General features: G+C 45.0%; 1 protein-coding gene across 1 annotated transcript in view; it reads right to left on the reverse strand.

The window, feature by feature from the left end:
- Nucleotides 1-24,326, reverse strand: part of MAMDC4 (MAM domain containing 4) — a 607,580-nt gene that overhangs the window by 497,732 nt on the left and 85,522 nt on the right. The window contains exons 4-5 of the mRNA XM_086921169.1: nt 23,297-23,422; nt 19,357-19,502 (exon numbers count right to left, since the gene is read on the reverse strand). Of these exons, the coding sequence (XP_086777295.1) occupies nt 19,357-19,502; nt 23,297-23,422 (272 nt within the window). The remainder of the gene's footprint in view (nt 1-19,356; nt 19,503-23,296; nt 23,423-24,326) is intronic.

The following is a 24,326-nucleotide window of genomic DNA, read 5'->3' on the forward strand; positions in this document are numbered from 1 at the left end:
CACACGTGTACTGGCAGGATTTCCTGCATCTCCCTCTGACCCACGGAGGTGACGAAGACTGCGATCAGTGCCCAGACGAGGCGGTGAGGAGTGCGGAGGTTCCCGACCAGAGCCCAGCCGAAAGAAGCAAGGTCCGAGGTGTGAAGAGGCCCACCAGTTTTCCGAAGTTTTCCGAAGTTTTCCGAAATTTCCCGAAGTTTTCCGAAGTACCGAGTCGAGTCCAGTCGAGTTTTCCGAGGCCTTCTGTTTTCCGTGCTTCCCGGTGAGTACCATTGCTGGGTCGTATCTAGACGGGTTTGGGTACGCAAGTCCGGTCTGCACTGTTTTTAGGCAGTGTATCTGTACTGTTTAGCAGTATATCAAGTATTCCGAATTTCTGCACTGTGACACCAGTGTATCCGTACTGTTGAGCAGTACATCCAGTATAGGGGGTTAGTCATCTATGTCTTCAATGTTTTTATGTGATTAATGTTGTGGTATGAATGCGACTGTTTAATTGTGTATTATTGTGTTTCTTGTATCAACTAGCTGTAACTCGTATTAAGGAATAAAGATCTAGCGTTCAGTAATAAGTAAGCAAGATGCCGTTCTTCAACAAGTTAAAACAGATAGGAACTAGGAAAGGGTTACTGGAGGAAGAAATTCCTATCCCCCCTAGGGACACTCCAGGCAATTTTATGTATCAGAAACATGGCATAGATGCCATATTATATCTAGATTTATGGGCCGATTACACCAAACACCTAGACGAAAGACACAGATGGCCTGTCACTGGAACGTGGGATGCCGAGTGCATCATGAGGGTAGAAGAAGCATTATGGAAAAAGAAAGCTAGACAATCTCAGAAGGACGCCATAGAATTTTGGCGTAAGGAATCACGTAAGCGTGCTGACAAAGCACTCCGTAGAGAAGACAGACTTAAAGAATCAGATAAAGACCAAGAAAACGAATTAGTTACTGAAGGGATCCGAGTAAAAACAGAACAAATAGACCGTGCCCGAAATAATCTTGTAAACGGTATGTACCTTGCAGCAGATGGCACATCTGAAACCCAATCAGAGATACCGAAAAACTTACCGACACCATTAGTTCCAACTAAAATAATGCATAAAACTACTAAAGACATATTCCTGAATTCATATCTAGAGGATGTAGCACCAGCTTATACCAATCTGCCTGTTCGTGCCCTGCCTACTGACAGGGATGGGGGTGGCACTGCGCCCCCAGATAATGTCCCGCCGGTACCACGACAGACCTCCTCTGTTCCGCCAGCTCCGCCACTTCCCGTACTTAAGACAGACCTACCGAAACCAGTCCTACCTGATCTTACTAAACGACAAATTCAGACTCAGATCCAGACTCCGCGGAGAGATAATGCTCAAGCATCCGCCTCAGGAGGTGCGACTGCGGGTCTTCAGACCCCGCCACCGACACACAGATTGCATTTAAGGGACACACAGAATCCTTTCCAGTCTCCCCACTCCCGGCTTGACGCATTCAAAGATAAGATGTCAGTTTGCAGATATGATCCAGTACCCGGAAAAGACGATTTAATGATATTAGCATCACTACGATTAAGATCTGCCACCGATAACTTGCTATGCTATGTAGGAATGCAGGAAATTCTCGACAGACTATATAAGTTCATACTGACAGGGAAAGACCCCGACAGTGTCAAAGCTGCCATGCATAAACAGAAAGTTGACGTTCAAGCACAGATATTACGATTTTTCATAAATTGTGTAATAAGAGAACGAGACAGGCCCGGGACAGATCAAAGTGAGTTAGACGCATTAAACAAGTGGGGTCAAAATATAGCAGACGCAAGGCATGATAAGGGGGCTTGCATAGCCAGTATGTCCCAGAAAATTAGAAAGGCAGTATTGACTGCACACCAGGAAGACAATGATAAAACTTCCTCCGAGGAGGAAGATGAACATGAAGCATCAGGAAAATCTACAGATACTATAGCATATGTAGGTAGGGGAGCCTACCTTAGGAAGGGTGTCCGTCCAGAAAGCAAGAGAGTCTTTCTCTCTGAGTTAACAAATCCGAATTCTTCTGAACATCAGTTCCAGGAAACTGATAAAAGGCTTCGAGACCGAATGGGGTACCATGTACTCAATTCTATGGATGAACAGGAATTAGCCCGGTCAGCTGTGTTATGGGCCGAGAACCCAGACATGTATAATGATGACACGTTAGTGCAGACATTCTTGAACCTTTCCCCGGAAGAGCAGAAAATAGCAGGTGAATATATGATTCAGCACCTCCTCATCAAGTTCAGAAACCATCATTCTGATCCAGGTCCCTTACACGAAACATTAGAAGCACTACTCATGGATAGATGGAGAGGTTTCAGTACCAAATTAATACAAATAATTCTAGAACAACGACGTAAGTATTACACCTTCCTAAGCTCTGAATATGTCCCCGCCCCGCCTCCAGAAAGAAAAACGTACCACATGCAATGCGGTGGTGGCATTGAAAGTCAGAATCCCTTACGAGAAGTACATCCAGTTATGGGTACGGACCAACGCTTGAAGCGTGTGTATGTTCACACACCACTGACTAAGTTAGAACTGTTAGAAATGAAGAAATTAGTTCCGTGCCATGATAAAGACCCTGCAGGTTTTCATAGAGAGCTTAAAGACATGTTACTGATGGGAGATTACACGTATGATGATATTATGAAAATGTTAAAAGTACTGTTGCCCACGGGCATTTACGAGAAATTAAAGGAAAAGGATTGGGAGGTGGGAGAGTCAAAGATAGCATGGGCAGAAATAGAAGACGAAGAAAGCAAACGAGTCCCAGGGGTAGGCCTTGGGGATAAGACTAAAGCATTACCGGGTTTAATCGTACAGGTTTTGCCAAGATTATTGACAACAAGAAAGGAAGATTGGGACGCAATCTCGTCCTGTAAACAGAAACAAGATGAAGATACTAGTGACTTTTATTCAAGATTCGAGAAATGTTTCATTATCAATAGTGGTCTAAAAACTAGTAGCGAGTCATATCCACACCTTTTTGTAACAAAATTAGTCGAGAACGCCCTACCATTAGTCAAAAATAGAGTGTACAAAGTTGAAAGTACTTGGCAGGCAAATACGCCATCACAGATGTTACAAATGTTACAATATCACCAGAACCGAATTAGGGAAGAACAAGATCAGGAACAGAAACGTATGAAAGACACGAAAATGAAAATGTTAGTAGCTCAGACGATTCCAGCCGACGGTCATAGAAAAGGTGGGGCCCAGACAAATCATTCTGCCGCTCCCGTTAAAGGGACATGTAATTATTGCAAGCAGCCAGGTCACTACGTACATGAATGTCCAGTCCTGAAACATAACATCGAGACAGGTAAAACTAAAGAAAGACCGCGTCCGCCTAGACATGAACAGGGTCATCAACAGACCTCACAGAACGAACAGCCAATGCAGAATACACAGCCTATGCATGATCAGTCCCATACAGTACAGACAGTAGCAGTACCGCAGCCACAGCATGCTCAGACACAGCCCGCTGCCGCAACTCGGCAAGTCTCACAACAGATGTACCAGTATGCCCAGTCGGCATATCCAGATTATCAGCGATATACATGAAACAGCCTAGGGAGGGAAAGTGATTTGCCTCTTATTGAAATTCCTGTAGATCAAGAAGGTCCTTATGTACACAGTCACGTATTAGGAAAAGACAGAAAGTTTTTAATTGACACAGGGGCAAGTCGCACTACTATAAGTCACAATGAAGTCCCAGGGGCACCCCTCTCAGGCTCACAGAATGTTTCCCTTGGTTTTTCAGGACAGCCTATTGTAAATGAAGTATCGGAACCAGTACCACTAGCTGTGGGTCCATTATCTCGAGTTACAGATTTGTTACTTACGAAATCATGTCCCGAAAATCTGTTAGGAATTAAAACACTGAAGGCTCTAGGAGCTATCATATGCTGTTCCCCGGAAGGAGTCAGACTCTTTCTACGGGATTTCAAGGGTCATTATGTGTTACGTGACTTTGATGTCAGATTGAAAAATGTACCAGATCACTTATGGGCAAAAGGCCCAGCTGATGTAGGTTGTATGCATATCACTCCATATCGTGTTACACTCAAGACAGGAGTTGTTTTACCCAGAATCAGACAATACAAGTTACCACCCGATGCTGTAGTGGCTTTACTGAAAATCATTGAAGAGCTTATTGCCCAGGGAGTGGTCGTAGAGACCGACTCCAATATCTGTAATTCACCCATCATTCCAATTCTTAAACGTACAGACCGCAATGCACCGCCAGTATATCGGCTGGTGATTGACCTTCGAGAACTGAACAAATGCATTGTACCACAGTATCCTGTGGTCCCCGATATCTCTTCCCTATTGACTGCTATTGATTCAGAAGCAACGTTCTTTACTGTAATCGATCTCAAGAACGCTTTCTTCAGTGTACCTATTGACCCGGAGAGCCAATATCTCTTCGGATTCAGTTTAAATGGACGAAGTTTCAAATTTTCCCGCGCACCTCAAGGATTTACAGAAAGCCCCAGCATCTATAGTCAAGCACTGAAAAGACAACTAGATTGTATTCAAATGCCAGTTAATACCGCTTTACTACAATACGTCGATGATCTATTGATCACCGCACGAAGTGAGCCCGAATGTGAACAAGCATCACTAACAGTTTTGCATTTCCTGGCCGACAAGGGACACAAGGTGTCTCCTTCGAAGCTACAATTCTGTGTTCAGCAAGTTGTGTACTTGGGTCACTTGCTGTCCAAAGTGGGGAGACAGCTCACTCCCGATCGCATTCAGTTAATTGTAAACATGCCACGACCCCAGACACAAAAGGAAGTGCGGGCCTTCATAGGCCTCACCTCGTACTGCAGACAATGGATTCCTCAATATGCCTTTCTAGCTAAACCACTCATTCAGTTAACGACACAGGAGGCAGCGACTTCGACTGTCCTCCCTTGGACTCAGGAACACACACAAGCCTTTGAGGAATTAAAGAAAGCTTTATGCCAAGCACCAGTTTTAGCGACACCATGTTACAGCAAACCGTTTACACTTTTTGTTACAGAACGTGACGGTACAGCATTGTCTGTCCTCACTCAAGATCAAGCAGGTTCACATAAGCCTTGTGCTTATTTTTCAAGCACATTGGATTCAGTAGCACAGGCACTCCCTGCGTGCTTAAAGTCAGTAGCAGCAACAGCGTTAGCAATCAGACAAAGCGACTCAATTGTTTTAGGTCATCAGTTAACAGTACAAGTTCCACATTCTGTAGAGGTTCTGTTAAACAGAACCCAGACTCAACACTTGACTATAGCACGACTGACAGGTTACGAGTTGACATTATTCCAGCCACACATAGAAATCAGACGCTGCAGTATCTTGAACCCAGCGACATTGTTACCTACAGTTATGACAGATCCAGCTCCACATGATTGTATAGAGATCATTAATGCAGTAACAAAGCCCAGACGAGATTTAACAGATGTTCCATTGACAAATCCAGACCTGACACTTTATGTGGATGGTTCATGCATGAGAACAAGTACAGGAGAGTTAGTGGCCGCGTATGCCGTGACCACTGAAACTGAAGTTAAAGAAACACATCGTATTGATACACTGTCTGCTCAAGCGGCAGAGCTCATTGCTCTGACCCGAGCCTGTATTCTAGCCAAGAACAGAAATGTTAACATATACACTGATTCCCGTTATGCGTTCGGAGTCGTACACGACTTCGGCATGCTCTGGCCAGAAAGAGGTTTTCTGACCTCTCATGGTACAAAGATACAGCATGGTCCTCTCCTTCAAGCACTGTTAGAGGCAATACATCTGCCTTCAGCCATATCCGTCATGAAGTGTAAAGCACATACTAAAGTCACAGATTCTGTTTCCCAGGGTAACGACCTGGCAGATCAGACAGCAAAACATACAGCACTGACTCACACTCAGACAACTGACACGACAAAGACAACAGATCCGACAAACTGTATGACAGTCAGAGATCCCACACTAGATGTTATTGACATTCAGACACATGCTACTGCAGACGAAATAAAGAAATGGATCGAACTAGGAGGGATCCAGACAGATCAAGGTTGGATGACGAAGGGAAAATCTACATGGTTTCTCCCTGACTCTATGGTTCAAGTCATGATAAATACAGCACATAGTCCTGCCCACCTAGGAGAGAAAGCAATGCTAGACAGTTTACAAAATCTCTGGAACAATAAACACTTACGAGCAGCAGCAAAACAGAAAGTGCGTACTTGCATGATCTGTTGTCAGTTCAATCCAGGTAAAAGCGTCCCTGTAGAGCAAGGTGGATTTCATCCTCCCGATCACCCTTTTGAAGTCCTCCAGATGGATTATATCCAGATGGACCGTTGTCGAGGATTTAAAAATGTTCTCGTAGTTGTCTGTGCTCTGTCCCGCTGGACCGAAGCATACCCAGTCCCAGATTACACTGCTCCGACCACTGCCAAACAGTTGGTTCGTGAATTCTTCCCACGATACGGCATGCCTCGTGTCGTGTACTCAGATAACGGTCAGCCATTCTCATCCGAATTAATGAAGCAAGTTTCCTTGTTACTGGGATACCAGTGGAAGTTCCATTGTGTCCGACATCCAGAAGCAGCAGGCCTTGTAGAAAGGCATAATCAGACATTAAAGATCCGCCTTGCCAAAATATGTCAGGACAAAGGGGTCGACTGGATAGTCGCCCTGCCAGTGGCACTATTCTATATGAGAATGGTCGCCCATTCGAGATCAGCGCTATCCCCGTACGAGGTGGTCTTTGGCAGACCACCGAATATGTGGGGGACGCCCATTCCTAAAAAGATTACTGATGTTGATTCTAATATGTTGACAGATTACCTTGCCTCCTTGATGTCTGCACTCCAATCATGTCGTTCACAGGTTGCCGCAGCTTTCCCTGACAACACTGATGTGAAGCCGCATGACGTCCGTCCCGGGGATATTGTCCTCGTCCGCAACTTCGACAGAAAAAGTCCGTTGGAGCCCCGCTGGAAGTCTCCGAAGACCGTTCTTCTTACCACGAAGACCGCAGTCAAATTGGAAGGCAGAAAGGGGTGGGTCCACCTAAGCCATATCAAAACATTCCCAGGACTGAAACCGGAACAAGACACACCCACCCCCACCAAAGACTGTGTTAACAAGGACTTTACCGAATCCAAACGAGAAAAAACTCCTCAAGAACAATATCGTATGAAATTGCGATCTAGCAAGTCAGACAGTTTAATTGTTTAAGTCCTCCCCTAGGTGAATCGGTTAAATAGTTTCTGACATGTATCCCCTAGATCGAGATAGAGAGAGAGAAGCAAAGAAACGTACATATTGCAAATCACTTCGTAGTCACTGCATAGTGACACTAATAATAATGTTCATTCTCAGTGTTTTAATTATTATTGCTAGCATCTTATTACCTATCTACTATCCTATTTTCAAGCGTGAACAAACTGCTTACAATGTCTCTGCTGAACACACTTTTAGTGAGTTACCTCCTCATGAGCTTTCCTACAGACTCGCGCTGCGCAACAATACATTCATTAGTATGTTACATCATTCTCATCAAACTAACAATGCTACAAATTGCTGGATATGTGGCCGACTCCCTCCCTACCAGAATTACAAGGGAGCTCTGCCTCTCTTTCCGTACCCGTTCTCTCACAATGGCTCCTGTGGAGCATGGTTTAAGATAATTAATTCTTTAGATCCCGACATTGCTGTTTTCGATGGGGGTTGGGTTTGGGGAAACCTGAACTTGGTCCTGCTCGACGCCTGTTACCCAGATAAGGAGGGACTCCCCACTAGAGTAGGAACTGATCTAGAAAATGAAGTATATGGATTAGGTAATTATACAATTAGCCTTATGATTCTTACTGTCGAATCCGAAGCCACACCCGTTCTACCTATTATGTCAGTACTGCCAGTCACTGGTGAATTATGTATCAAGAAGAAAGGTTCCGTACACTTAGGTCATAGTAAATGCACTACTGTGGTCGAATTCAGTGATGATGGAAAATCGTCCTTTAAAGCTATCAGTCATTCTTACTTTGTTTGTGGTCATACCGCATACATTCGTCTACCTCCAGATTGGGATGGTACCTGTTACATTGCATTCCTTCTGCCACCTGTTTTTCTAGCTCCTCCTGATTACCATAGAAATAGCAACCTAGTAAAGAATAGACCCAGAAGAGATGCCCCACTTGTCGACTACACAGAAACGGCATGGGAACAGTACACTGACTTTAATAAAGGATTCTTTTTCTTTTTAGGACCTGTCCAGAATAGTAAATTAATACGCAGATTAACTAGAACACTTGAAGCCGTAGTAAATGAAACTACCTCCGCCTTAGGTAACTTAACAGAAGAGCAGTCCGCTATGCGGGTTGTTGTCCTTCAGAATCGTCTTGTAATTGACGTCATCTTGGCAGATAGAGGTGGAGCCTGTAAGGTCATCGGGTCAAGCTGCTGTGTTTTCATTCCACAAAATGCACCATCTGTATATCAAGCTATCACCCGTCTTCATAAAATTGCAAATCAGATACATCAGAATCCAGGCACCTGGACTTGGTCCGGTTGGTTCTGGACAACGTTAACAGCTTGGGGATGGAAGATCCTATCCTTCCTAGGCATTGGCCTAGTCCTAGTATTCAGTTGCTGCCTGTGCCTGCAGTGTGGGCCAGCGATTTGTGGACTGTGTGCCACCTCTTGTATTGAACATTCCAGTTTTCACTCAAAACGTAACCGAAAGAAAGAAGAACAAATGATGTTACAAGAACAGACTGATCGATTCATGAGGATCGATATTTCATGAAGGGTCCGTAGGGAACAAGGAGGGAATGAGGAAAATAAAATTTTGGCCATGTTGTGTTCCCTAGCGCGTACCCCACCGACTCCATGTACCAGCTTAAAGTGCATGTAACTTCCCTCCTGTGCCAGCTATGAAGACGCAAATACATTTGCGTCCACCGTTAACATGTCCTCTTTCAGATCCACCATGAATGGATTATATAGTCCGTTCCTAAGTATGCTATGCCACCGTCTTTTTGTAGTACACTTTTCATATTTTTCCTGCTCTAGCAAGAGTAGGCCCTGAATTCCTGCCATCTGAACCTCTTTTGTGGCTCCTGACTCTGCCCAGGCTACCTCTGTACTCGTGAACTCTGTCCTACTTTCAGCGCGGCCCCTCGCGCTCAGCTCAAGCCTGCTTTCTGCCAAGACTGACTATAACCTTCGAGTTATCTGTTCCGCTCCCCGAGAATACATTCCTGCCTACTAGATCCTGTAAACATCCTCTCCAGCTGCAGAGCCAAAGGGCCGACCTGTCTTAACGCAAGTAAATCATAACCTCTGTTGCCATGCTTCCATGGAAGGCCCCGTGCCCCACGCTTCACATGTAGACACTCAGGCGCTTATACACGCATCCACAGTTAGCGTAGAATAGCTTCTGCCCTAGAGACCTTTCCGCCCAGATAGTATAGTTCCTAAACATCAGATATCAGATATGATAGAAGTACAAGTTGATCTGACATGCCAGACTTCTGTCTCTTTCCGTCAGTGTAAATGTCAAGTCCCCTGCACCCCGTCAATCACACGTCATGCAGCTGCGCGCGCATCCAAGCTTCCGATTTCTGCTGACATTGCAACATTCTGTTAGCACCACCCCTTGGTGCCACCCACTTGCGTCACCTATCAGTGACGTTTCTAGCACACACCTCTAGTTTACGCCTAGTTCACGCCTAGTTTACGCCTCTTGATGATGTACTAGTACCACGTGTATACTGTTATCTTGTCTTCTCTCAGCTGTTACGCCTCTTACATGGATTCTTATGGTATAAATCAAGTATATAAGCTATGTATTGTTAATAAACGAGAGCGCTCTATCCCTTCTGACACCCCTGTGGTGGTCAGAACATGATATCCTGATTCCTTTATGAGGAATAAAACCCTTAGAAACTCTAACACCACGGACTCTGTTTTTTTCCATTCTGATTGAGTTATTATTGATTAAGTACTTACCTGCATAGAAATTAAGAGAGTAAATTAATTATTTACGTCAAGGTTTCGCTGGGGGGCGGAGCCGTTAGGCTCCTCCTCCAGCGAAATCTGTAGTTTCTAGTATGGGTGACTTGAACACGCCCCTCTGCTTCATTGGCTAGCTCCATAAATGGAGGCTAGCCATTGGAACAGAGAGGCGTCCGTCAATGCCGGACCAGACACGCGGGCGTTCCCGAGATTCTTTGGCTTTTGCCGACGTCACGCGACGCCGGGAACGCCCCCGTGTCTGGTCCGGCCGGCCGTGCTTGCTGCTGTCCTGCCTTGTGTCCCTCCTCCCGCCGTCCCCACGTTTCCCTCCTCCCTCCCGACGTCCGTGTCCTTTCCCGCCCCCCTCGTCCTCTCCCGCCCCCCTCGTCCTCTCCCGCCCCCCTCGTCCTCTCCCGCCCGCCCCCCTCGTCCTCTCCCGCCCCCCCCCCGTGTCCTCAATCTGTCTCGTCCTAGTTTCTAAACGCCATTATCTCAGAACAAGTCGCCGATATAAACAACGGAACGTGACGTGGCTTCCAGACAAATATGCAGTATTTCTGAGTGCTAGATGCAGCAGGTCGGTTTCAGTCTTGTGAGGGACTGTGCCCCAGCCCTGCTGACTCTGTAGAGGCCTCGGACAGGTTCACCCGACTTCACTACGGCCCTACAAGAGCCGGGAATGACTGACGGTGATCCTGCCCTGGTCCCCTTAAAGCCATGTGTGATATACCCAACTCCCCCAGCTCTACCGACACCTCAGAGACCCTTTCTACCAATGTTTCTCCGAGTCCCGTTTATATCACCGGAAGAGGGCCTCTCCCGCCCGCCCCCCTCGTCCTCTCCCGCCCCCCGTGTCCTCAATCTGTCTCGTCCTAGTTTCTAAACGCCATTATCTCAGAACAAGTCGCCGATATAAACAACGGAACGTGACGTGGCTTCCAGACAAATATGCAGTATTTCTGAGTGCTAGTTGCAGCAGGTCGGTTTCAGTCTTGTGAGGGACTGTGCCCCAGCCCTGCTGACTCTGTAGAGGCCTCGGACAGGTTCACCCGACTTCACTACGGCCCTACAAGAGCCGGGAATGACTGACGGTGATCCTGCCCTGGTCCCCTTAAAGCCATGTGTGATATACCCAACTCCCCCAGCTCTACCGACACCTCAGAGACCCTTTCTACCAATGTTTCTCCGAGTCCCGTTTATATCACCGGAAGAGGGCCTCTCCCGCCCGCCCCCCTCGTCCTCTCCCGCCCCCCGTGTCCTCAATCTGTCTCGTCCTAGTTTCTAAACGCCATTATCTCAGAACAAGTCGCCGATATAAACAACGGAACGTGACGTGGCTTCCAGACAAATATGCAGTATTTCTGAGTGCTAGATGCAGCAGGTCGGTTTCAGTCTTGTGAGGGACTGTGCCCCAGCCCTGCTGACTCTGTAGAGGCCTCGGACAGGTTCACCCGACTTCACTACGGCCCTACAAGAGCCGGGAATGACTGACGGTGATCCTGCCCTGGTCCCCTTAAAGCCATGTGTGATATACCCAACTCCCCCAGCTCTACCGACACCTCAGAGACCCTTTCTACCAATGTTTCTCCGAGTCCCGTTTATATCACCGGAAGAGGGCGTCATGACCGACTGAGCCTCGCCATATTACAGAATTATTGGTCTGCGAGAGGTTTCCCAATTTCACTACATGCGGGTCACTCTGGCATTTGCTCTGCCCACCCTGCCCCATAGTCACAGTAGATCTCCAAGCCTCCCAGGTCCATGGTGAGCAAATCACCCTACAAACAGCCAGATGCGACCTCAACGTCCCCAGCCCTGCCGCTTAGCTGCCAAATACCCCATAGAGCGTGTTGCACCTTCACTCACTCTTGACCTTTTAACCAAGTGCTCCGTGCCTATTGGAAATATTAAACTCACGCGTACATCGGTCAATTCATACTTAAAATGGCGTTGGCTGAATTGTCAGGATTTGCTTAATGTTTTGGTGCTCTTTCGCAGCCTTGCACACGAGGTGGCCTGTCTCGAATACAGCACAGTTCCAGCAGAATGCTTCACACCTGCAGTTAGATTTCTGTATTTTTTTTTTTAGTTTTAGTTACCAGCTGCCCTATGCCATAAAGGGCACAATGTAGGGGCATCGCTAGCGTTTGTGCACCAGGTGCAGTGGCACCGGGACCTAGAGCCCGTCTCAAACACAGAACACTTCCATCATAATGTTTTACAACTGCAGTTAGGGTTCTGTTTTTATTTTATTTGATTGTTGCTGTTATTTTTTTGTATTACCTGATTGCCCTATGTCCTAATGGGCTCAATACAGTGACATTGCCACCATTGGCGCAGCAGTGGCACCAGGGCACACGACCCTGATAAGTGTTGTATTTTAGTGCTACAACAGCAGTCACATGAGGCATTTCCCTTGTTTGCACCAGGGCCAATAGTATCCTTGCTAGCTACTCATACCAAGTTCCAATCACGTGCTTTGCTTTTACAAATCACCGGGCTAGTTCAATTGAAACAAACATCATAGCTCCCAGAATGCATTACATTTTTAGAGCCAAGCGCCCTAGAAAAAGTATAACAATTTTAGAGGAAGGCGCCTTGGAAAAGGTGGTGCCTGTTGCGACCAGTCATCTGGTAAACTTGTTCTCATTGAGGTTTTAAAGAATACTACCCACTAAAACACCAGGAATGGCTTGCACAGTCCTAATTTGCGACAACATAAGATGGTAAAACGTGGAGCCACGTCAGGGCGTCCTTTTACGAGTGTTTGGGCAGTGAAGCTTCCCAAGAGCCGGGTCGAAGATGACAGTAAACCCTGGGGTCTGCCTGCCCAGCCCTGGGGAGGCTGCGCTCCAAGGGCCGTTAATTGTGTTTTCTTTTCCAAATGACATGTCAGGGCAATTACCAGATTCTGATCAGAGCCTCCCGCCCGGATTGAATCCACATGTGATAAGGAATGTGCGACTTGTTATCTGTCGCCCTGGAATTAGGGAAACACTTCCAACGTGTCATTCCGGGGTCCGCTTGCATCCCTCGGCTCTTTTGATCTTGTTTTTAGCCCTTTAAAAAACGCTCTAATCCTGTTCCTGATTTCGGCGCTTTGTTTGCCCGCTTGCCAGTCGCAGAGAGAGGCGGTTTGCTCAGCAATGGCGGCCTTTTGTTGCTCTTTCCCTTGTGTTTATTGGGCCTGGCTGCTGCCATCAGCTGCAATGCGCAATCCATAATCGCCAAATGATCACAGCTTTGTCAAGAGAACTCCCCTCTATAGCTGCCAGGAAGTTTTTGAATACAAGGGCATAACACAAGCCCCTGAGGTGCGGGAGCTCCATTCAGGCCAATGTCAATGAACATCTGAAATATAGGAGGCTCAGCCTCCTCAACCCACATCACCTGGGTTAGTCTGGCATTTGATTTATTCTGCCCAGCCATGCCCCTTCTGCATAGTCATGATAGATCCCGCAAGCCTCCCAGGTCCATGGTGAGCAAGTCACCCATACAAACAGCCAGATGCGACTGCATCTACCCCAGCCCTGCCCATGGCCGCCTAATACTCCATAGAACCTGACATCTTCAATCACTCTTGACCTTTTAACCAAGTGCTCCATGCCTATTGGAAATTGTACACTGAACAATTCATACTTTGAGTTACATTACCTAACTGTATGAGTCTGCAGGTTGGGGTACACCATACACCTCTCCTCTTGCTTGGGAGATTTCACTTGTGAGGGAAGCAAGATATACTCCTCTAGAACTGTGACTTTTTTAGGTTTCACCTGGCGATGCGCTGCGCAGCAGCGTTCGCGCAGGTGAAAACTTTTTTTTACAAGTATGGGGCTTTGTTCTGCCTCTCTGTTCCATTGGCTAGCTCCATAAATGGAGGCTAGTCATTGGAACAGAGATGCGTCACTCATTCCCTGAGCAGATTTGTCGGCGTTCCGGCGATTTTTACTCATCCCGCCCATTTTCATGCGTCATGCGGCGGTGGGCGGTTGTTTCTCTTTTTTTCGTATCGGCATGTTGGTTTCATTACCAACGTGTGCTTTGCAGGGGTGGGCTGCGCGATTTCACTTTCCAAGAGTTGCTAGCAGGTAAGCGGCATATTTTAATACTTTTTTTCATCCCGTTCCCGACCCCCCCCCCCTCCCGCTGTCCATGAGCCCATTCCCGCACCCCCTCCCGCTGTCCGTGTGCCCGTCCCCACCCCCCTCCCGCTGTCTGTGTGCCCGTACCCCCCGCTGTCTGTGTGCCCGTCCCCCCTCCCGCTGTCCGTGAGCCCGTCCCCTCTCCCGCTGTCCGTGAGCCCGTCCCCCCTCACGCTGTCCGTGAGCCCGTCCCCCCTCCCGCTGTCCATGTGCCCGTCCCCCCTCCAGCTGTCCGTGTATTGTAAAGACTCTGCTAAATATGCCTTCTGTAAAACATAGAATCTCGTGGTGCTGAAAAATGTACTGGTCAGTGGGGCTGTGGAATAAAAGACACTGCATTGTGGTTCGCCTATGTAAAAGGTACCTTTTTGTGGTTCTCCACTGTAGAATGGATTGCGCCGTGACACTCGGGTGGAAGATGTAACACGGTGCGGGATCCCGGTAATTCTAGTCTAGAATGTACCACTTTAGTTAATCCGAGGTGGATTTCTGGAGGTGTCCTTGGACTGCCCCGAGTCCTTGCCAGTGACCCACCCGTAAGAAGAAGTACTGGCTGTTTCGCCAGACATGACTCGAGCAATGTACACGCAGTGCAGCATTTTTCATCAACTTTGGCACTGCATGTCTATCGCAACACAGCACATTAATACTGTGCACTCTGTGCAGTGTGGCGCACTGGCAGCGGTTCTGCGTCTAGACCAGCATAGGCTGTCCGTGTGCCCGTCCCCCCCTCCCGCTGTCCGTGAGCCCATCCCCCCTGGAGCAAGGAAGAGCCACGGAGCATACAGGCAGAAGAGCTCTGTGTCGGCCAGAAGCTCCTGGTGAGTGCGGGCGTCTTAGCAGCTTAGGGGCATTTTGTTTTCAGAGCCCACGAGGCTCTTCCAAAGCGGGGCATTTCTTTTGAGTCCCCCACGAGGGACTCCCACGACCGGAGGCATTTGTCTTCAGAGCCACGGAGGCTCGTGAGGGCATATTTGTGCTAGAGTCCATCTCTCTCTCAATCTATCTCCCCTATCCTTCTCTCTTTCTATAGATCCTCTCTCTCACACTATACTAAACGGTCTCCTTTTCTCTCTCCCTGTCTCCTTATCTCTCCTCTCTCTACCCATCTCGTCTTTCTTATTTCTTCTCTTTGTGTAGCTTAGTCTGCATTTTTTTTAAATTGCTCTCTTCTCTTTCACTGTTTCTCCTCGGTTTCTCTCTCACAGCAGCTGCAACCTTCCGTTAGGCCTCGTGATCTTACTGGTCACCCCCACAGTCCTATATAGGGTGGCCACCTCACTCCAGGTCATCACAGAAACTACATCCTGTTTTCCGTGTGCCTCTGTTGCCTGCTGCTTGTGCTCCGGTTTTGCGTGTGCCTCTGTTGCCTGCTGCTTGTGCTCCAGTTTTGCGTGTGCCTCTGTTGCCTGCTGCTTGTGCTCCAGTTTTGCGTCTGCCTCTGTTGCCTGCTGCTTGTGCTCCGGTTTTGCGTCTGCCTCTGTTGCCTGCTACTTGTGCTCCGGTTTTGCGTCTGCCTCTGTTGCCTGCTACTTGTGCTTCGGCTTTGCGTCTGCCTCTGTTGCCTGCTGCTTGTGCTCCGGTTTGGCGTATGCCTCTGTTGCCTGCTGCTTGTTTATTAAGCATTTAAATTCGTTCACATTTTACTAAAAAATGGACATGGTCTCATAATGCAGCAATTCAACAATATTTTGTTATTTTCTAAAACTCAAACTCAAACAGATTACATCACCAGCACTATACCAAGGTTAAAAATTCTTAATTACAAATGTTACTCATAATGCCAGCATTTCATATATTTCCTTAGTTCAGGGGCGTTTCTTATCAAATTTAGTATATCTCATGGGTAGAAAGTTTCTTTAAGAAGGTCAAGTTCTCTTTATGCATTCTTGAATTAGAATTCTTTGAAACAGAAATTAAAAAATCTTGCCTATAATCAGTGTATAAGGGGCAAAACAGTATAAAGTGACTTGTGCTTTGTGTGGAAAGTTGATCACAGTGACACAGGGGCAAGTCATGTTTCTAGATACTGTGTTGAGGAAAAGCTACCCAATAGTGTATCTTACATAGCCTAAAACCCCTTGCTGTGCTTGCTTCCCTGCCCCCTCGCTGTGCTTGCTTCCCTTCCCCCGGAGTGTGTATGTGGCTCTGGGTGGGTGTGTGTGGCTCTGGGTGGATGTGTGTGGCTCTGGGTTTGTGTGTGTGTGTGTGTGGCTCTGGGTGTGTGTGTGGCTCTGGGTGTGTGTGTGTGGCTCTGGGTGTGTGTGTGTGTGGCTCTGGGTGTGTGTGTGTGTGGCTCTGGGTGTGTGTGTGTGTGGCTCTGGGTGTGTGTGTGTGTGGCTCTGGGTGTGTGTGTGTGGCTCTGGGTGTGTGTGTGTGTGGCTCTGGGTGTGTGTGTGTGTGGCTCTGGGTGTGTGTGTGTGTGGCTCTGGGTGTGTGTGTGTGTGGCTCTGGGTGTGTGTGGCTCTGGGTGTGTGTGTGTGTGTGGCTCTGGGTGTGTGTGTGTGTGGCTCTGGGTGTGTGTGTGTGGCTCTGGGTGTGTGTGTGTGTGGCTCTGGGTGTGTGGCTCTGGGTGTGTGTGTGCGTGTGTGGCTCTGAGGGTGTGTGTGTGTGTGTGCGTGTGTGGCTCTGGGTGTGTGTGTGTGTAGCTCTGGGTGTGTGTGTGTGTGTGTGGCTGGCTCTGGGTGTGTGTGGCTGGCTCTGGGTGTGTGTGTGTGGCTGGCTCTGGGTGGGTGTGTGTGGCTGGCTCTGGGTGTGTTTGTGTGGTAGTAATTGCTGTCTGCTGAGCTCGTCCATAGGGTACAATAGGTCTCACATTTGCGAGAGATTAAGCTAATGGTAATGTAAATGACAATGCCATTTATTTATCTGTTTTCAAAACCAACACATAAATACAAATTTTATCATTTACAATGCCAATAGCTCAAACTTTTCCAAAGGCGAAACCATTGCATTGTAAATGCTTGTTATTTTTGTTTTTAATCTTCATGTTCGACTTTAAATTCTGATCAATTTTCATCCCGATGATCTTCTTTCATCTTCATATTTGGTGCAGTTCAGTTTTTACTGAGGTCATCTCATGCTTTAATAAAAGCTCTACAGAGGAGCAGTACCCCATTAGGGGTAATGACACTGAATGCTACATTACCCATCTATTCTGTAACTTAATTCTCGCCTTTGTCTCTGCTTTGTTTCATAATCATATAGCTTGTGCTAGTCAATCCCCATCCATAATCCCCACCCACCACTGCTCTTCACCTGTAGCCCTTGCTTTTTTTGTAAAGCGCTATACATGATCTAATGCAAACAAACCCAAGGGATTCTGGTTACACCTTTAGATATACATTGCAGGCACAAGACCCAAAAGCAGAGAGGAGCCACATAAACTAAAGGAAGGCCCTACCAACTACTAATTTCCAAAATACTTACACAAGACCCATTTAAATATATTGAATCTCAATGCAATTGATTTATGTAGTGAGTGGTTACCCAGGATATGCTTTAAATGGCAGGTATTCAGTACCCGCACTTTTTAGCACGAGTGCAATATGATTAATAGAAGAGTATCTGCACTTCTCAGTAGAAACAGGAACTTCGGGATAGTGAGTACCTGCACTTCTATAGTTCCATTTCAAGCACTGTTTAACCTGAAAATCTGGCCTGTTGCAGCCCTTCTGGACCTTTGCCAAGAAAAGTGAAAGATGCAAGACGTTGCAGTCTACAGAATTGTTTAAAGGATGTGCAGCATCAAATAGATTCAATGTTATGCCTACTAAGGAAGTAACAAACAGGACACCATGGACACCATATGTAATGTGCAGAAGAACCAGAAACATTCAAGATGTCCTTGATCTAGGAGTGTTCACTGTTGTGCATAAAGGCCAGATCCATGCTAGATGTATACAATATTTTTATGAGGTACATGCTTTTATTGTAACTAGGAATATTTTACGCAAACTGAGCAAGGTTTCAGAGGTTGTGGACCACTGTTAGACATCTCTGACCTTCATCCTTTGAAGCCTTTTATCAAAGGATGTAACTTAAAAATGAGTGCAGAAGTACAAACCGTAGGTTTTCACATTTTAATGGCAAACCCCACATTTTAGGCATTCTTGAGTCAGAGCAAAGGCTTTAATATTTAAATCTGGAAGCAGTGTCACCTTTGATATTTCCTGTAGTTGAGGGGTGTAGATGACACACTTTTAGGAGTAATGAGGGGTGAGGTGTTGCTAACCTCAAATGATTACAATGTAATGAGTATGCTAAATGTTAAAAATATGTACTGGGATTTTATTTAGAAGAATATGGAGGTTGAAATTCAAAACCCTTCGTCTTAGAGCAGAATTATCACCTGGTGAAGGTGGCATGCATTGGACAAAACATAGGTAACACGTCCAAAAGAAGAGCTGCATGACGGGGATGGCATATGGGGGAGATTGTTAACAGGGGTGGGGCATGCACCAGGGGAAGAGGAAATATGGAAGAACACAAACACAGTGTTGCATCTAGTGCAACACATATGGACTAGAGGTGGCACATGTGTCAGGAAGCACTGGTGGCATATTGAAGACCCAGCCCACAGAACAGGTGGCATGTGGAGGATGATCTATGCAACTGATGCTGCATTCTCAAGCGAGGGCACCTCAACAAGGAATTCAGAATAGACTACTTAATGCGCAGGTGGCGTGCAGCAGTCATAGCATGGGGGTAAGGATGGATGGCATATAACAGAGCAGGAACTTGGGGTTCACATTTGGCATGAGGTAAAGGTGACTTATGGCAGAGCTGGAATTCAACAAAAGTGAAGGATAAGTGGTGGTATATATCGAAGATGGCATGCAGCAGAGATGGAGTGACACAGAAGTGGCCTGTCTTTGACTTCATGGATACGTTTCACATTTGTTTTTAAACATTGGTATGAGCCTTCTGGACGAAGGTCCTCTGAGGACTAGAAAACTTCATGTAAAACTGAAACAGTTCTCATTGTTTTGGTCAATTTACTTGTTTTGGGTTATCAGTTCGAAGCTCAGTATTCAACACGTTTGTCAGGTCATGTTATTTTATGGTGCCTCAGCTGATTACTTTGTATATAATAATAACATAAAGAGCATACCACACATAAAGGGAAGATAAAGAATGAACGATAAAAATGTACTTACATCAAACTCTCCTGAGATCCTACCGGTGAAGAAGACAATTTCCCTCCATGCATAGACACTCCTCTTTGGACTCTGCCAAACTTCATATGTTTGGGTGGCATCTGAAATTTGCACAGATAGGGACTTCTCTGGGACCTCTTTTGACCCTAAAATAACAGAAACTTTCTTATGCTTGGTTCATTATTTAGTCATAGTTTATCAAGAAAAGACCAATCATTTTCCATCAAAGGTAATTAACACAATTACACCAATAAAGCACAATTGTATCCTACCATGGAGAGCCAATCACATTGCAACAAGAGAACTGGAGTGTATCTCATTAGGTTGAAGATAACTCTGTCCCACCAATGAAAATCAAAGAAAGTTCCACAAAAGCAAATATGAAAATAAGGGTGGAACAATGTGCTCCAATTTGAACGAATCCTTCCAAAAACAATTCAGCACTGTCTCATCAAAGCAAATGCAAATATCAAAAAGTACATAAAATACCCTGCTAAGAAAAGACCCAGCATGGTTGTATGTAAGAATATACAATACAAAAATATTAACATTCCGAAATAACAACAAGAATATCACGAAGATAAACATATATCAGTAAGTATAGATTTAATATTCTTAATTCTACATCTAAGGGCCTGATGACGATGTCTGGCATGAAGTCCGCCCGACACAGTCTCGGTCCTGGGACCGACCTCTGGTTGGTGGTCACGACCACTTTATTACAATGAGATGGAACCACTCCCATATCAATGGGAGCTTGTGTTTAGAAATGAACAACACCTCCCATTAGAAATGGGAGGCGTTGTTCATCCCTGCACCCCGTGGCAAACACCTCAAGTGCAGGGATTAACAGGAGGGCATCATAAGTGCTGGAGGCCGCATGCACAAGAGGACCCTGCTGGGGGCCCCCCAAACACGCTTTCCAACATGGTTTCCATGTCGGACAGGCCGGCATGGAAACCATGTAGGAAATCGTGCATTGTTATCCCAAGGGCGGAAAGGCCCGCCCTTGGGGATTACGAGCCAACTCCGACTGGGCGATGAGCTCCATGAGCCCGTCGGCAGCCAGTTGGAAGAACCAGATGGTTTACTTTCCAATCGCCAGCATCATAATGCGGCAGTTGGAAAGTAAACCGAGGAGCCCATTATGATGCTGCCCTAAAGGCTCTGACCGATGGTCGGGACCTTTACGGGCTGCATTGTAATCGGTCCCTAAGTATCTTGACTACATATCTATATATTTTCTGTGTGTGTGTGTGTGTGTGTGTGTGTGTGTGTATATATATATATATATATATATATATATATATATATGTATATATAGTTCAAATGAGTACAGTAAACACATATTTAGTTACATATACCTGCCTTCATGATACTCTGGTTGTTGATATTTTGGCTTGTCATTATTTCAGGCTCACTATTCTGGAAGTTATACATTCACTATAGACACTCATCTTTGGACTGTACCAAACACCATATGTTTGGATAGAGTCTGACTGTTGCACACATAGGGACTTGTCAGTGAGTTCTTTTGACCCTAAAATAACAGAAACATTCTTGTACCAAAATCATAAGCTCAGTTGTGGCTTATCAAGCATAGATCAAGCATTCTCCATCAAAGGTAATTTACAAATATTTTACACCCATAAAAAGACAATTAAATCTTACGCTAAAAGCCCAAGCATGTTCCACCGAGAACTGGAGTGTATCTTACTAAATTGAAGACAATTTTATCCCACCCATGCAAATAAAATAAAGTTCCACAAAATCAAATATGAAAATACGGCTTGACCAACGTGTTCCAATTTAAACCTATCCTTGCAAAACTAATTCTGCACTATGACTTTGAAAAGAATGCAAATATCAAAAAGAACATAAAACATCCATTAAGAAAACACCTACCACCGTTGTATGTCAAAATACGGAGAAAACAATAATGACATGCCAATACCAAGTACCAATAATATCATGAAGATAAGTAGACACTGCTAAGTATAGATTCACTATTCTGAATTCCACCTTTATGTATCTTGGCAATACATATATCATGTGTCTAGAGTAAACCATAGTAAACCACTATTTGCTTGTCTTCATGATACTCTTGTTGCTATTAAATACTCGATATTCTGGTGGTTATGCCTACGACATATCCAACAAAAAAGCAGTGAATCACACCTAACCTAAGAAAACACAAATCATACCAACAACAGGAGTCAATTCATTAACCCCTTCCAGGCTCATGACGAGCTGGGCTCGTCATGGTGTAGCCTCCTCGCACACTGATGACGAGCCCAGCTCGTCATGTAACATGGGTTTTTAAATATCTCAGCATAGCTCCAGAATTCCACTAGCGCGGATGTGGTTAAGCACACCTACGCCAGATAAACTAAATGGGGTGTTGTTAACAGAAATTTTTAAAAAACGTATATCGCCTGTGATAACTTAAGTATGTCCTACTTAATGAATTTCAAATGTTTAAAATGAAAGAGAGGTGGTGGGGGGGGATCCCACAAAAGATAGCTAACTGAGACCCACAAAACGTATGAAACAGGTCTTTCCACATGTGAATGGCTCTCTACAAAGGGGAATGCAAGCTAGCCTTCCAAGTAGAAGTAAAGAATATGTGTCTGTCTTGACAATGAACTGAATACTATCCCTCCAAGGAGAGGATATGCCTAGCAATCCCCCACTCCTGTCACATGGAAAATACTTTCCTTCCACTAAAGGCAAATCGAACATATCATGAAAAAGAAACATTGAAGAAATATCAAACTGGGTCAACTGTTTATTCTTGTAAAAATAACTAAAGAGTCTTCAATCATGCAAAGCCAGAAGGATGCAACACAAAAGCATTCAGGAGCTTCTACCCAAAGAGAAACCAAGTATATCTAGACAGCATCCAAACAATGCAAACTCATGATCGCCAATCTAGAAAGCACTCAAGAGCATGAAACAAAGAAATCACAAGCATTCAGCAATAGAACACTAAAGGTTTCCCCCCGAGAAGGACCCATGGGAGTTAAAGCAATGAAATCTCAAAAGTGTTCAACCAAGAAGAAATCAAGAACACTTAAATAAATAAACAAAAATTGCTTCAATGATTCTTACTAAATTCTCTTTAGTAAGAAACATTGAAGCAATTTTTGCAACCTGCATCCAAAGAAAGCAAACTTAGAATGTTCAACCAAAGATAACTAGGGAACATCCAAGCAAAGACAAGTTACAGTATCAAAGGAAAGAACATTCATGCATTCTGTCAGATAAATTTCACAAACACCTCATTAGGGAAATTATTAACTCCGTTTCCTGACCAAAAGGATCAAGGAGTAGATAAATCTGATTAAGAAAACCACAAAACGTTTAACGAATATTCAACCAAGCTAGCATTCTAGAAGTGAATCATCAAAAGGAGTTAAGATGTCCTGTTAATGTATTACAGTAAATACAATTCATGCAATATTTATTACTGAATGATAAAAAAAGTTCACCACAACTGAAGACTGATCATCATGAGAAAATTCAGATGAGTCATATAATGATATTTTCAATATAGCTGATCAAGCACAACTCGAGTCTCCAGCCATGTCTTATGTTTGTAATCGAGATCCATACTTGAATTTTAAATTCACATCCATTTGCCCAATGTGTCCCAGAAGTTTTTAATTAGCAGTAAATAGAGAAGACATTTACGAGTTTAAAGAAACTATCATGATGATTTAGATAAGGACAACACACCATCAAAATCTGTGAGGGAATTACTTATTTTGGTATTTTTTATATTTCAGGGCATATCACCTCAGCCTCCACCCGTATAATAAAGACATGTGCAGCATGATTAGGACTGTCCCCATTGTTATCCACAAAAGTTTGCAAAGTACCTTGGCACCCAAAAGTAAAGAACTTTTGATATTGTATTAGGTAGTATTTACACATTTACCTCCATCCCACATGTGGTAATAGATTCTCACTTGACAGGTTGCTGCTGCATCTCGCAGTGTTGGAGATCTCAGCTTGGCTGTGGCGGGGGATTTTCCTCTGTGGGCTTCTGCAGCCATATACCAACCTGTTAACAGACAGATATTTGGAGAGAATAAGTATATGCTCCATGTTATTTTAATCTCTATCGGCAGAACCACATATTTTTGAATGAATGTCCACCTATTTTGAAATATTAAAATATCTGCACATAGACTGTTTCAAATATTATTTTGTGCATGTTTTTTAAAACATTTTTTGCAAATAATACATTTCTGCTGAGATTTAGAATACTGACTATTTTCTGTGGTGATTTCAAATAATATACATAATTACTACTGAAAGTTCATGGGTTTTGCATACTCTTTTGCTAAACCACTTTTTAGGTTCTCTAAGTGAACTATAAACTCTCAAACAGAAACACAGAATTCCACATGTTTGTTCCATCGGAAACAACCTGGGTGACCTACTGCAGTACTCTTTTCGACAGGCCTTTCGCATAGCATTGACTGACCTCACGGGTCAATATTGAGTTGGCCTTGGGCAGCAAAACCCTTGTACCACTTGAAATACAATGGCAGAAAAGCATCTCTATGTAGATTAGGAAGTGTTCTGTTTGTCACCACCACAAGTTAAAAGAAACCCTATATTCAACAACAACTCTAAAACCAACATTGTAATAGCAAAAGTTCCGGAGAAATAAAACCTATCATTCAAGAGACCTTTCCTTCATCAAACAGCTAATTAGCAGCCTCCCCTGATCATTCAACAAGCTCCTGCAGGCTCACGGAAAACGAAATCAAGTTCTTTAACAACATATTACTCAAAGTCAAACAACAAACTGTCGCACAACTGCAGGCCATCTTCCCTAATATTGTACACCACACAAGCTAGCAACGAAATGCTACTCCTCTCACTCAAAATCTTTACTCCTCCGACTCATATAACAGCCCTCATTGTTCTATATCCAAGAAATACTAACTCCTGGCTCT

Source organism: Lissotriton vulgaris, chromosome 5 (genome assembly GCF_964263255.1).
Source record: "Lissotriton vulgaris chromosome 5, aLisVul1.2, whole genome shotgun sequence".
In the NCBI taxonomy this organism is placed as follows: Eukaryota; Metazoa; Chordata; class Amphibia; order Caudata; family Salamandridae; genus Lissotriton; species Lissotriton vulgaris.